This window comes from Thunnus thynnus, chromosome 12 (genome assembly GCF_963924715.1).
Source record: "Thunnus thynnus chromosome 12, fThuThy2.1, whole genome shotgun sequence".
Taxonomy (NCBI): domain Eukaryota; kingdom Metazoa; phylum Chordata; class Actinopteri; order Scombriformes; family Scombridae; genus Thunnus; species Thunnus thynnus.
In genome coordinates this window covers 3752287-3768324 of record NC_089528.1, presented here as the reverse complement: position 1 = coordinate 3768324, position 16038 = coordinate 3752287, and the positions used below count along the sequence as shown (strand labels likewise).

General features: G+C 38.4%; 1 protein-coding gene across 3 annotated transcripts; it reads left to right on the top strand.

Annotated features, from left to right (window-relative positions):
- Positions 1 to 937: 937 nt before the first annotated feature.
- On the top strand, positions 938 to 15981 carry LOC137193610 (palmdelphin-like). 3 transcript variants are annotated; one of them, XM_067604843.1, is made up of 11 exons: positions 938 to 1011; positions 1306 to 1459; positions 6907 to 6955; positions 7067 to 7147; positions 7479 to 7573; positions 7691 to 7805; positions 7893 to 7917; positions 8009 to 8101; positions 9812 to 9972; positions 10111 to 11176; positions 15133 to 15981. In XM_067604843.1, exons 3-11 carry the CDS (start codon positions 6911 to 6913, stop codon positions 15147 to 15149), a joined length of 1698 nt encoding a protein of 565 aa, XP_067460944.1. In that variant the 5' UTR covers positions 938 to 1011; positions 1306 to 1459; positions 6907 to 6910; the 3' UTR covers positions 15150 to 15981. The 3 variants fall into 3 exon arrangements, with proteins under 3 accessions (XP_067460944.1, XP_067460943.1, XP_067460942.1); XM_067604842.1 differs by lacking the exon at positions 15133 to 15981 and having other exon boundaries at positions 6910 to 6955; positions 10111 to 13668; XM_067604841.1 differs by lacking the exon at positions 15133 to 15981 and having other exon boundaries at positions 10111 to 13668.
- Positions 15982 to 16038: the final 57 nt, after the last annotated feature.

Here is a 16038-nt window from a genome sequence, read left to right as displayed (position 1 = left end):
AGAATTATCTCTAAGTTAATGAAAAAAAACCTTGTAGAACACTTCTGGATGAAGATTTTTCCAGGTACCTTCAGCACTGCAGCTAGACAGTGACAGCCAACATGTGGAGCAGACAAGGTTTGTCCATTACATGATACAACACTTCCATCTGCTGCACACTGACTTTACTACAGCTGGATGATACAATAAGCAGTGGCAATAGATACTGTAAGGGATTACTGAAATGTCAAGTTTGAATAAGACTCACTATTGGGCATGTGTATGAAAAGATGAATATTATCTCAGCCACAATTATTACAACATCAATTCAACAACTACTTACTTAATCCTATGAGATGAAATTATTCAGCAGTCCAATGTCCTAAAATTATTTTATAAAACATTTTTCATCAACTAATTATAGTAAACTACAGAAAATTTTGTTCCAATATTTCATTTGTTCAAAAATACTCCAGCTTATTCAGAGGAATAAACACATTTCGACTCATTATGAGCAAATTTCATACCGCTAATTTCAAACATGCAGTTGTGAAATTTTGGTTTTCTTTTATAAATGAACGTTACATAACACATTAGGTAACAGGATATCTTTTTTTTCTTAACTGACATTCTCATATCTATATCATTTTTGCCTCTGAAAATACATTTTGAGTCTTTGAAACCCATGATGTACAAATTGTTACAAATTAACTACACACACACAATTATAGAGCTACAGCAAGAATATCATCTGAATCTAATCATATTAAACGCATGATAAATCAGGCTGATGCTAATGACAAGTAAAACCTTGCACATTCATAAACCAGTCAGTTAAGTATCAATTAATGGCTTTTTGTGACCTTATTACTATTGGCTGACAGGAGCAAGAACAGCCAACTGTCAATCAGCTGCAATACGACACACACAGAGCCCCGCCCACCTCCACCTGCAGCCGCGTGGTCTCGCGCTTCCCGCGGGACAGACTGCAGAGGTGCAACAGTCCGGCACGAGAGCGCAGTGGACTTCCAGGTAAGCAAACTGAACACTGTCTCTGTTTCCCTTTTTGTCTGCAGGCTAGTTGGAATACTTAAAGCTGTTCTCAGTCTCTGTTCACACAGGCTGTAATATGTTATAGTTTAGTTTTCCAACATGTAGCAACATTGTTTCATATTTCTATTAGTGTGTTAACTCATCAAAAACAGTTTAACAGCAGTTTTTAGAGACAATGTAAGTCCATTGTACCTATTAGACCTATTAGAACCTATAGAGTTACGTATACAGATATGTTGGGTTTAAAACAATAAAAATGTTGTAAATTGACAGGCTCAGTGTGATGAAGGGCACCAACTGACCATTGAGCCCACAAGCCGGACAGACAAGAGGAGAGAGGCGGAGATAATTCCTTAATTCTGTTTAAGCTTCAGTTTCTCCCACAGTAACTGCTGCTGGTCTCAGTAGGGGCTGGACCTCCAACAAGGTAGTGACACCGACTTCAAAACTTTTAACTTAGTTTTCTTTTCATTTCAATTCTTATTGTGAGATACTTGTAAATTTACTTCACACAAGCCCAGTTGATTCTCAGTAATGACTGACGTGACTTGATCACACCATGTGACATATATAACATATATTACAGATACTTTTGCAGTAGCCAGTACTCCTCAGGATTAGGGTACTATAGTTCATGAGCGAGGGTCTGAGCTAAAGCAATTCTGACTTTCAAAACTTTACATGATTATCAGCCAATACAAACATGCAAATATTTCTTTGCAAAGCTTGCTGACTTCATTAGCTTGACTTGACACTGGTGTGTAGTCGCTGCACACACCACTGTTAAGTGAAAAACATTATCCTCAAATTTGATGATTTTTATGTTGCCAGATAAATTGAAGGATCCCATGTTCTCATATAGATTGAAAAAAATCTCCTTAAGCTTTTGGTTGTATTGTTAGCAAGCCTGAAGTAGATTTCTGAAAAGTTGACAACTCTTGACAACAACAAAATGCTACACATATAAGTTTTCTTCCTTTCTTTACTTTAATTCACACTCTTGATTTGGCTCATTATCACATTCAACATCTCCATCCCATCACTCCCACTCTCTGCTGTGGAAGATATTTCTTTACACAGAGGACGAGTTCAGTCTGGAATCCCCAGTAAAATAAAACAGACAGATAAGATGATTCTGAATATATGTTTCCTGTGTAACATGTTACCAAATGAAGTAAAATGATAACATGATGCCAATGACATAAAGTGAACACTTTTTGTACCATATGGAAAAGTAATGCAGATAGTCTGGTACTGAGCACATGGCAGTCGTACTGATTAGCCCACATGGTCTTTCTGACTGTCCATAGCTGGCAAGCAGATGGTTTACACAGATTACCATCCTCATGAGCTGATTAGCTTAGTTTACCTGCTACTTTACTGACTGGTTACCCGACTGACTGACTGATTGACAGGCTGATAGAGGCTCTACTTTTATTTTGGTCATTTCCTCTGATTGATTACCTGGTTGGCAAATGTGTTTCTTTTCAGTTAGGAGTTGATTTGACACAGATTAGATGAATAGAGAACCATTTGACTGACAGTCTATGTGACTGGAGGCGGGTGAGATTAAGCCCCCACTTCAGGCTGACAGGCTGGATGCCTTGTTTGAAGGAGTTAGGGCAGAATAATATGTAATCCCTCTCCTTCACTGTGGACCAACTGGTTTGTTAAGATGACTTAGAGCAAAATTAATCCAAGACCCTTTTTCTCCCGGCTGACCTGAGGCAGTGGGTCAACAACATGTTAGGATACTGTTTGTTTAGCTACACTGCTCACCTTACACTGAAGGGACTTAGGAAGACATTGGTAAAATACCTGGATAGCTCCACTTTGATGCAAAATCTGATCAAATCAATGACATTAGAAAAGTATACATGCCTTTCATCAGCCACCTGGGTTTTCACTCAGACTTTGGCAAATGGTAACCTGGAAATAGAAGCAGTAAATGTTTCTGTTTCCTTCTAAGAATACCCTCCACCCCCTTGACCCCTTTATACATGTAAACATGTCCCCGCTATGAACACGCCTGACCCATATCTATATTAATCACACAGCCTTCCTGTCCGAGGATGCCTATATACAGCTGACTCTGCAGGAGGAATTCAGATTCAAATGTTATTTTAAAAGACTTGTTAGAAAGATTTGTGCATTAGACAGGATACTTTGCAGTGGACCAATAGGAGTGTAGTTAACAAGTGAATGTGCTGGATGAATGTGTTGACAGTGAGAACTCACCTGAAGGGGAAAGGAAAACATATGAAGAAGCAAAAAGGTTGCTGATAAATATTAGTTCAGTTAAGTCAATATAACTTGCGTGACTACTGTTAGTATTTAATATTGTTTTGTGTTTTTGTGTGGTGGAAGGAATGATGGGTGAAGGGGATGCATGATGATGAGTTATAGAGTGCAGTATGTACATGCTCATTAGTATCTTGGTTTTGATCATATTTGCGGTGTGACGTTTACCAGAATAAGATGTTTAAATGTGCTACACGTAAATGGGATACTCCAAAAACGCCAAAAACCCCCTCCAAAACCAGGATACTAATACGCATGTAAACACACTCACTGATTGTATTGTATTCTCTTATGTCAGAGAACAATGGAAGTTGTTATATAAAAAGACAGACATTAGGTAGTTATCAGGTTATATGTGTAGCAGCATGTAGCATATAACAAACTGTCATTATGATGGTTTACAGCCCAGCCCAGGTGTCTAAATCAAATGCAAAATTAAAGGGCTAATCCACTGATTTAGTTTTGCACTTTATAATAGAAAGTTGGAGAAGCAACTGTGTCTCCTAGAAATTATGTTTCTATACAAATAAACCTTACAACTGTTTTTCTCAATTAAGTTTTGAAAGGAAACATAATTGCTGCCGGGATAATGTTTAGTGGCTTTCAAGTGTTAGACCACTTGTCTGTGTTTATGGTGGGTATACAAAGTGCAGGACTTTGACACTGGAGACCAGGGTTCATCGCACTTATGTTTAGGCACAAGCTTGATTAAATGTTAATAAACTAAACACCTCTGGTCTCATCTATTAAGACAGTTACTTTGACATGCAACAAAAGTCCCTGGTTGAACTTGTACCTGCAACACTGTGGTTCATGGTAGGCATCTTCATCCATAAACCAAGGGGGCGCCCCAGTTCTCCCTACCCAAGTCCTGTAAGTGCCTAAGCAGAGCCATAAAAAGTATTAATAAGGCTTTAGTTGCTATAAGGAGGTATTGTGTTGTAAGAGGGGATCCAGTAGGGAAAACAAATGAAATATGTTGTCAGTGAACGTTTTGCAGACATGTTAAGTATCAACATACCTTGATTTGGCAGATACATTCATTAACAATGTTTCTTCTTTGTGTCATGTTAGTAGTATATAAAGGTAAAATCTAGGAGACAGAGTTGAAGAAAGTGATGCAGCAGAGAGGGAGATATCCTGACTTTTACTCAATAACTACTAACTCAACTCAATGGTGTGTTTCATTAGATTCTGCATGCCTGGTAAAGTAGAACCCTTTGTTTGTAACACAAACTTTCTGTAAAAAATCTGAAGTCCAAGTTGAGATCACCCTGATGCCATCACCAGGGATTAATGTTTTCACAGGCTGATTAGTAATCCCCATGATGAGTAAACTGATATTCCTGTACAAAATTGGTGGAGTACACCTTTAAAATTAGGATTTTACTCAAGCAATATCTGATCAAAAGACTGAGGGTCTGACCAATTTTCTGAACCTGACAGTTTTTTAAATCTTGCTGCTACAGTATTAGTTAAATATCTAGCCTTACTAATATCATTTGGAATGACAGTGGGATCTAAAGATTTAAGGCAAGCTCATTCAATCCTTAAAATATCATCATGCACTTGATTGAACTAAATTTGCATATCTCACAATTAAAAAAAGCTACGCTCAAACCAGAGACTGTAAAAAAAAACCCACAACAAGGCAATTACATGGTGTTCACTGTAGACAGCTGGGCCAGCAGGATATTAACACTCCCCCAACACACAGCCCACTGACCCACTGGATATAAATAAAAGATTTGACCCCATGGTTCATAAAAAGCAGAGTGGCGTATTTCTGAATAGGAAGTAACACATCTACTACATCTTATGGATGCAGCAGCTGTCACTACTTTAGACATTTAGCTCTGTACATTCATTTTAAATAGTAAACATAAAAACACAATGATCAAAAGTGAGTGATGACTACATACATAAATCCTGGTTAAACTAGATATATGATCAATTAACATGTCAGTAGAAAGATTGAGGCTAAAACAAGATATAAGGTTGCTGGTTGTGACTCTGTGTGGCAGACAGCCAGTCTGGGAGAGATGGCGCACACACACACACACACACACACACACACACACACACACACACACACACACACACACACACACACACACACACACACACACGCACACACACACACGCACACACAGAGCAGCTGTAGTTTAAGGAGAGTCTTGTAAATCAGTGGGTGCTGTCAGACAGTTGTCTAACAGGACAAACTAAATGAGGACAAACTACTGAGGCTGTGGTAACAACAGTTAGTAGCAAGTAACAATAACATGAACCTCAAGGCTGAAGAAAGATGAAGAATAACAAAGCCATGAAGTTGTTTGTGTCTGACCAACTTATGTTTTTCTTTAAAAATAATATGTAAGTAATATTCATGGGATCCTGAAACTCATAATACATAGGGATGCATGACATAATTCACTAGTTTTTCTGATTTAATGGTCATTTTAGCCAATAATGTTATACAGTAGATACAGGTTACAGGTTAATTTCCTGCCAATTATCGAAGAGGTGTTTGGTTTCCAGCAGTAGAGTTGCCTGTAACTGTGACTCTTGGTGCCAATGTTAAAAGTTTTATTAACACTGTGATTAATTGCTGAACTGGAATACTACTGAAATAATGCATGTTAGGGTAGGTATCATGCATATACCGTATCAGAGAAATCAATAATTTTTACTTATTTACTTTCATAGAGTACAGTACATACAGTACTGTAGCATGGCCCAATACCACATACCAAAGCATGTATAGCCTAAGCTAGTTTGCAACACTATATGTGCTTCACTATATGTAAGCCTCCCAATATATATATAGTATAACATACATTACTGAGAACACGTTCCCATTCAAGTGAAATTGGTCTCAGACGTTTGGACCCTACTGTATATTGTTATGATATGTAGAGAACCTCTTTAGAATAGCATAATATACTGTACATGCGCAGACATCTTAACTCATTTTTTATTTTAATGAGTTGGAACTGTGTCACCTCTGCACATATGTGCATGTCTCTGAAGCAGAGTGGTTCCTCAGCTGGTGGACTTTAAAACAAAAGATCCATGAATATGTAAACACAAGAGTCAGCTACATTTAGAGCTAAATCCCATTCAGATTTTTCTCTCTGGAGTAATTACGCACAGAAATAGTGTTGAATACTTGTGTATGGGACTTACCACTGATGTTACGGCTCTTGGCCAGGTTCCTCTGATAATAATGTATCTCAGGGGGATATTGTTTTGTGGTTGTCATTGCAATGCTTTGAATTTATGTATGATTTACTTAATTTAACTTAACTTTTGTGCTCCTCTTACTGGTCATATCAACTGTTTTTTTTCCAGCTGTCAACTTGAATCCATTTTTTTTTTTTAAAGTTTTGTGTTTTACATGTGTCATTATTGTGACAGTAGTCTGGCTGGGGGTTCCACTGTGTTTGGTTAATGTGGTGGTTCAATCCAGTATGCTGCATTGATGGTACTATAAGTCACCTGTGGAAAAAAATCTCACTCTCTTTTTCCCCATGCCTTTCTCTTCTCTCTGTCCCTCTCTCGTATGTCCTGAAGCAGTATGGAGGAGTCGGGCCTGCTGAAAGAGAGGCTCCATGCCATCACCGTAAAGTTTCATTCTCCTCTGCTCTTATGTCTTTTAATCTTCATTTTATTGAAATCTATTATCACTATTTTGTAGATTCACTCATGTAACTGTTTGTCTTTGATATGTCAGGAGAAGCATCGTATTCAAGAAGACATTAGACAGAAGAAACAGGAACTGGACCAAGAGAAACTCAAACTACAGCATCTAAAGGTTCATTGCACCAAATAAATCTGTGACATGTTAGCAATAACAGATGAGGTATATGGTAAATCTTTGGGATGGATGGTATTATCTCTAATTAGAGTCTTGCATGAATTACAGGAGCTCTTTAGTAATCACTCTGTCCATCTGTTTGTCCATCCGTCCACAAATGTTCATAATATTATCCTCCTGTCAGCTTTAGAGTGACTGCAGTCACCATGAACTCTATGTCCACACTGATCAGCTCAGAACAGAAAACAGAGGACAATACACCTGCTGACAGCTTACAGGTCTTAATCCACACCACTGAAGTCTGTGTTGTGTCCTTTGAAATCAACAGAAAAAGTCTCTGAGAGAGCAGTGGCTGCTACAGGACTCAACTAGTCTTCTGTCTGACCAGCAGCAGACCAGAGCACTGCAGCTGAACATTCACAGGTATACACACACACACACACACACACACACACACACACACACACACACACACACACACACACAAAGCATGACCTACTGGACCTGTTGCTGACCCGCATTTGTCCTCTGACCCATTAGAATAGAAATGGAGATTGAGTCTCTGGAGAGGCAGGAGTCTATGATATCTACCAATGAGAGCTTCATCCTGAACAGACTGAAGGCTGTGGAGAAAAGTCCAGAGGAAATTATTAAGGTCAACACACACTCACACATAAAAGGCAACTGTATTTATTAGTGTGTTTCATTATGTTGGTCTCACTGATTCGTATTTGTCTTCCAGGAGGCCCAGGACAGCTTTATTTCCAGTAAGTCATGACATAATATTTGGATGTTTTAAACCCCTCCCAAAGATCAGTCTATGTTAAGTGTGTTTTCTGTTTGTTTTCTGTCCCACAGAGCCATCACAAGTCACCATAGTGGTACCTGATATCCAAAAGCCCCTGTCTCCACCAGCCAAGGAACACACTGAACCAAACACACCAAGAAAGAGTGAGATCATCACACATCCATGCATTTATGAAACCAATAAAATCATTAAAAGGACATTGATTTTTGCTGTGTACAGTATGAGTTGTGCTTAAGGTGCATTTAGATTTACTGCTTGATTCACTAGCTTGCTCTATTGTGGAGGACAGCAGCTGTAGTCAGTTTAGATTCAGTTACAACAGGCCCAGTTTACCTTAGTAGACTTGCTCGACAAATGTAAACTAACCATACAGTCGTAGCATCATATAGAGGCTGTGTATTCAGCTATGTTTTGGCAAACATACAGTATGAGTGTTAAGAACCATAGCGAACTGTTCTGTAATCTTGTAACTGTTGTGAAACCATAATGACTACATCTGCCACTCTCTGTAAAGGAGTAAACCAATGTACAAACTACGGCTGCAACTGAAGATTATATTCATTTTTGATTAATCTGTCTATTTTCTTGATTAATCGACTAGTTGGTCAAAAAAAATATGTCAATAAAAGGGGAAAAAGGTTGATTTATGTTTCCCAAAGCCCAAGCTGACATCCTCAAATGTCATGTTTTGTCCTGACCAACAGTCCACAACCCAAAGATATTCAGTTTACTGTCATAGAGGACTAAAGAAACCAGAAAATATTCACATTTGAGGAGCTATAATCAGATAATTTGGAGATTTTCTTAAAAAATGGCTCAGAACTAGTAATCAATTATCAAAGTAGTTGACGATTAATTTAATATTATATTAAATAACTAATTGATTAATCGACTAATCGTTGCAGCTCTTGTAAAAACTTTTGGGGGCCACAAGGGGTAAATTATACTGAAAATGTGGATATTCAAAAGTAATTATAAATATATCTGGTACACCAACAACCCAGCACATGTTGATTATGTTAACCAATCAGAGGAATGGTTGGGGTTAGGAGCTGGTTAGATACAAGGTATGTCGAAGGTATGTCGAACACTTATTGTCTTTTGAAGGAGCTGTCCAGGGTAAGAGAAGTAAGACAGGTTAAGACATTTATGGCCCTGACTGGCCTCTGCATAGCTGGAATTTTTGCCTGTTATTGAGAGGATTTGATTTTTTTATTATGACTGCCTTCTACAGCAAGAAACCTTAAGGAACTCCTACATTACTTCTAGGAGAAGGTCTGCCTTCTGCAGCCTGAGGAGGGCTTCACCTTGTGATTCTTTTGTCCCACTGGCAGATTTCCAAGCTTGGTGGAGCAGTAACTGGGATACATGAGGGGGTGTGATAAGGAAGTATAGACTCCAGAGTCTGAACCCAGCAGTGTGTTGTTGAATGTCAGTGCTTGCTATGGATTGTCAGACTTTGAACATAACTGTTTTTTAACCTCAAATTTGAACAAAGTTATACATGGTACCTTTTGCCAAATGTTGGTTATCACCTTTGTAGTTGTTTCATCACACCTGTGTGTGATGAAACAATGGATGGCCATTATCATTATCTGGTGATAGTTGACATCAGATAGTAGGGGGAGACAGATAGGCTGCCCAGGAGACCCAGATGTGGTGTGAGAGCTTCTGTATAATTTGGGTGATATAGAGTTGGTAAATTTGTTTTTTAGAAGCAGCTGTGAGAAGATGCAGCAACTCAATAACTTCCTTTAGATTATAAATGTGTCCTAGACTTATTTAACCATGAGATCTGACCAGCATACACTGACTTTAACATAGAAGCCATCTGTCCTCCTTCTCTGTCTCAGCTCTGTTTGCCATGGAGATCAATGTGACTAAAAACCTGTTGACTGGGGAGAGCACAGTACTTTCTACTGCATCGGTCCCCCCTGAGGAGCTAAGCCAACACACTGGGCTCAAGGTTTATGACGATGGCAGGAAGTGTGTTTATGCTCTAAATTCCCAACAGGTATCACCTTTACTTTTAATGGACTTAGTTTTATCAGTAATGTCAGCAACATATTTTTTACTGTAAGTAATTTTGCTTTTGGTATTGACTTGTCCTTGTGTTCTTCTAAGAGTGACTCCTCTTTTTTTCTACTTCGAGGGGTCACATGACCAGAGCCGTGTGTCTGAGCTCTCAGCCAACGAGGTGGAACAGTTGCTGAAAAGTGCTACAGAGCATCGCCAAGTAAACCAACAGAATTACCACCAAAATCACAGCAGAAGGGGGGGACATTGCTTTTTCAGCCACCAAGATGAAAGAGAACGTGGGGAAGGTCTTGACCCTAGAAACCAGGGAGGACATTATGGTAACCACTTACTCAGAAACAACATAGTGCAGAAAGACTTTAGCTGTAGGGAAAACTGGCAGAGAAAACCACTGGATGAGCATCGCTATGGTCACCAGGAAAGTCATTATATTCGGCAGGAGGAGAGAAATAACCAATCCAATCTGAGGGATGGTCATCGCCTTGGAAACCAGGTGGGATATCACTCTGGCCCCCAGAAAGATCGTCCCTACAGTTCATACCAGACAAGAAGCTGTTATAGCATTCAGGAAGCTCAGCATAACCATGCCACCAACAGCATCATCAGAAGCAGTAGTAGCTTAAATGGAGGCAGAGCCAATGGCTGCCCTCCTCCCAGATCACATGACCATGAAGTAGTGTCCACATATCAACCGCAGCTCTGCTACACCCCTGCCAATTATATTCCTCTTACTGATTATGTAAGTGTGGACGAAGAAGAACTTTATTGCTGTAGCCCACCCTCCAATCACTCACATAGCCACAATGCAGACAACCAATCCACTGCTCTGTACAGTGACCCCACCCACTCGGACAGAGTCCCCTCGCCCCTCTACAGAGACGACACCCCTTACACCATCCTCAGCACCATGGAAACCTCTGAACCAATCACAGCTATCTTCATGGGTTTCCAGACAGCCGAGGACGACAGTGGGCAGGTTCAGGGGTTCGAGGGCTCCCTCAAGGCCGAGCTGGTCATCATAGAGGACAACGAAGAAAATGCTGACAACAACAGCATGACAGAGAAGAAAAACCACAGCCAGCGGAATGTCCATGGTTATGCAACAGGCAGTTCAGCCAATGGGAACATGGGACGCATGGAAGGAGTCGGAGACAGGTGGACAGAAAGACGGATGGGACCAGGTATCAAAAAGATCCGGAAAAAACATAAACCCTGCTGCACTCTCAGCTAGCTGGACTAACTAATGCCTGAGCCTGCTGTGTCAGTCTGCTGAACTAATGACTAACTGCATACCTAGACTTGCTTGAAATGAACAGCACTCTGAGAACAAGGCTGGATGGTAGCGCACTGATTAACCCCTCTCTGCATTTATCAAAGTGAACATCTGGAATCAACATCAGGGCACCATTCCTGAGAAATGGACAGCTAGTTAGCTGGCCATTTATATATATATATATGTATATATATATACACATCCCAATAAGCTGATGGTACATTTCAAAGAGTAGAAGTACAAAGGTAATACATCAAAATATCAACAATAGTAAGCTAGAAAAAGTGGAACATTAAAATGTTGTATAAAAGCGTATTTGAAATGCATATATAAACCCATAAAATCTCTACACATATGCATTGTATTTTACTGTTAAACATACACAAATGTGTGTTCTAGTTGAGACTATGAAGAGAAGACAAGAAGCTATACTTTCATAAATCTGAATTTCAGAATCATTTTTTAATACATTTTATGGCTTGGCCTGCCAATGCCTGCATATTCACTAACAAATATTTGAAATAAATATTCCCTATGGAGCTTTTTAGCCTCTTTTAGCTAATTGTTTTGATATTATGTAACACTAAACTGTATAGTTCAGCGTCCCATAAACCCTTCTCCAATAAGCAGCTGTTTTCAGTGATAAAGCTCTGATAAACCTACTGTACTCTTCCAGCCCAGCACCAAACTGCAGAGAGACAGAGGTTTTTCTCAGGAGTTTGTGGAGACCAAACTAGAGCTAGATGGAGAGTGAATATTGCACTTACATTTATAAATGGTTTTATGTAGAGCTTTTATCCAAAGTGCGTTACAGTGTTTCTGCTGCTCATTCACTCATTCACACAAACACTCACCATTGGCGGCAAGCTATCATGCAAGGTGCTGGCACAACCATCGGGAGCAATATGGGGTTCAGTATCTTGTCCAAAGACACTTCCACATGCGGACAGGAGGATTCGGGGATCGAACCACCAGCCTTCTGATTAGTGGACGACCCATTCTACCCCCTCCTACCTCCACAGCCGCCCATTTGTCATGTTGTCAGAAACACAACCCCACATAAAAGCTTGTGTTCCTTTTGTCTGCTAGATTCATAAATAGGTTATTGCTTGCAACTTAGTATGGTGATAATATGCTGCTGTCTGGCAGCTTGTTTGAGTTGTTCTGGAAGCAGTTTAAAATTAATATGCTACTGAAAAATTGATCATTTAAGTATCAAACATTCACCAACCTGTAGGACTGAAAAGTGTCACTATAAAGTTCATCCTTGGGAACGAACTATTGGTATGTTTAGCTTGAATTCAGTTAGTTACAATGAATTTTAATTGCAGCCAGTTTTCACTGAAGAAAAATATATCAAAACACACACATGGATTCTCATACAACCTGCATCATAATTCACTTCCCACTGTCTTTACAAATCATACATATACATTATATGAAGAGATTATATGTACAACACCATATGAAAATCCTTAAATTGTTAACCATATACAGTATATTGAAGAAGTTGAAAAATGTTGTCATATGTGATTGTGCAACACATAGTATTGAGGATGATCTGGACACATGTATTTACAGAGCTGCTCTCCTGTGGCTCCCTCTGCTGGTAGATCAACCTGCTTCATAATAGTCAGTAATGACTCAAGAGTGGCATAATACCCTTTGTACATATCCAGCAATCCAGACCAGGTGATAGTGAAAACTGTACAGTATATAACAGTTACATGCAGTAACCATGATATGCTTTTTGGGCTTTGGGAGTATTTTATAGCACTGTATGAATAGAAGTACAGTGGTTTACAGAGTGGCTTTCAGACCCTTATTCAGAAAAATGAAAGATAATGTCATCATTTTATATTAATATAATATACTTAGATGTTAGCCCAATAACACCTTCTCCTTACCTTCCCTAAACTCCCTAAACATCAACTTGACATAAAAAATCTTTTTACATGTGAATCTTCATTAAATGGGGTCAGAGGTGTGATCATTGATTGTATATCAATATAAATATAAATAAATATAAATATTTATATACAGTCAATGGGTGTGATACAGGTTTGATCAGCAAAGTGATTAATATGCATCCATAACCATTTATTGGAGTTTACAGAACATGTCATGTCATATTGCAGACTAGTTCAGTGTGTTTCAGTTGCATATAGTAAAAAAGGTAAGACACACTTCCTTATTTACAGATTAGACTATCTTGCACTGTTGTTTTGTTTTGAATAACTGCTGATGCTTTTTACATTTTTATACTAACTTCAGATGTTTGTACTGTACATATGTTGTCTATAGCGTGTCAGATGAAGAGCATGTGGATAACCGTGTAATGATGATGCTAATAAACCTTTGTTACTGATTGGTGTTAACAGCTAGCTCATCACAACATAACATTTTGTGACTTTGTGTGTGTGTGTGTGTGTGTGTGTGTGTGTGTGTGTGTGTGTATGACTTTAATCCTGTGTGATGTGAATCAGCTCAGATGTCTCCCACAGAGTCATGCTGGATATCAGCTTGTGTTAGTTTATATTGGCACTGATGTCATCTTATTATTTATACCACTGTGTGTGTGTATGTGTGTGTGTGTTCAGGATGCGTCCTGTAGCATGCTACTGAAAGCATCATGATTAATGACATTAATGATTGTTAATGTGTATCATTGGCACTGACAGACAGCCAACGTTAATTTATCACTGAATACAATGGCACCACTGTTATTGTACCTACAGGACATAATTAGTCTACAGATTACATTAACTCCACCATCACTTTGTTCACCTTTGCTGTTTGCTACACTTTACTTTAAGTTCTCCCATTTAGCATTTCTAAACAGTAAAAATGGTTTATAACACACTATAATGTAGCTGTTAGCAGATATGTGTTTATTAATGTATTTGTCAACAACTATAACTCCTTGTATTTGCACCCATAACTGGAGGCTGCTGTATTAATGAGAATATAGTAAAACATAGTCGGTATAATATAAAATGTCTTCGTATGAGAAGTTATAATTGCCGACAAATATTGTACATTAATAAACACATTTTAGTGTATTTTATTGAGGATGTAAAAACTGTAGTAGACAAAGTATTAAGTGTATTACACGCAAAGATTTGTCATCTTCTGCAGTGATTTGGACTCTATAACAATACAAACTATTACACTGCTGTTGCAGAGACACCAGTAAACTAGCTGTTAACTTCAGGGCCCAGCAACTCAAGAGGAGAGAAAACAGTACTTGAATAGTTAACAATCTCAGTCCTTGTAAAGTTTCCTCATTCTTTTATATCTCATAAGGTGCATCTGTAATATAATAATATTCCATAACAAATACATGAATTTGAGTGTCAAGTAGGACACTTATTATCTCTACCTACCAGAGAGTGTGTTCTATTTCATTCTGATAAAAAATAAAAAATACATTTTTTCATTTCAATTTCATTTTTCATACAAAAGTTCACCATGATCCTGCTTTTCACACTCAGGATCAAGGTTTTTTTTACGTCTGTACTTCAGTTGTTTTTCTGTCTCTTTATGGAAACTACAGTGTTTTATTTTTTATTCATTTGACCTTTATTTAACCAGGAATCCTCTTGAGATACATTATGTCTCTAGCCAAAGTGGCAACACACTCACATGCTGTATCTCAAAACTGAAGAATCCAACCTGAATCACCTGTGATGCCTCATCTCAACCGATTTAACATGTGAAGTTGGTCAAGTTTAACTCAACACAAGCAATTCTGCCTTCAACATTTTGCCTTTTAGCCAAGCACATGTTCAACCAGTGTGAAACTGAAACTGCATAATACACACTAATGGCAGTATGTATGTATGTGTTGTGTTTGTGTGTCAGGTACAGATGAGGAGTGAAGGACGAGGGTCCAGCTGTCTGACTGACCACACTGACCACTTTATCAGCCTGCTGCTCAGCTTCCGCTGCTACCCTGCATCTATCAAAGCTTCTTTATTATTTTAGGTGGCAGGTGGGATTGTTTTCTCAGTCCCTGCTTGAAGTTTAGAAAAAATGTCAATATCATAATATGAGTCTGTCAATAAATCTACTGTATATACTTCTTACTACTCAACTCATCTTTCCCCTCTCTGTATTCCTTCATGCTTTGACTGTTGATGCTTTCTGCTGTGCAACCTTCACACTACGCTCTTTTCTTTATTTTCTTTGTTTGTAGACAGTTAGAGTGTTATAGTTAATATATTAAAATATGTTAGTTTGTGATTTTCTGATCTTGGCTGTGCACCTTTAACACTGATACACTGTAGGAAAACTGCACCCAGCAAGGGCTAGAAGATATGTACTGTACATAGAATCATCTATGTGAGTTGGTTGAAGTCTAAGAAGTGGTTTAAGGATTACAAGTTGCACTTTGCTGTATAGTGTAAACATGCTATAACTGAAGAGTTTTGTCAGATTACCTTGATATAGTCAGTCTACTGGCCAAAAGTAAAGCTGTAAAATCAAAGCTAAGATGAACATCCATAAATCACCACAGCATTAAGTTTAAGCTGCTTGATTGCTTTACAGCATAAATCAGAATTCATCTTTGTGTATTTATATTCAAAGTATTCATGTTTGTGGTACATCTTTCTGCAAAGAAGTGCGTATCACAGCAGTAATTTGTTTTCAAAATGTGTAAATGTGCCAGAGTTTATTTTGTTTGACATTAAAAACCACATATATAATCATCATAAACCTAAGGGTGTCATGTCCATTTTTTAAATTTCAGTTTGATTTACTCACTAT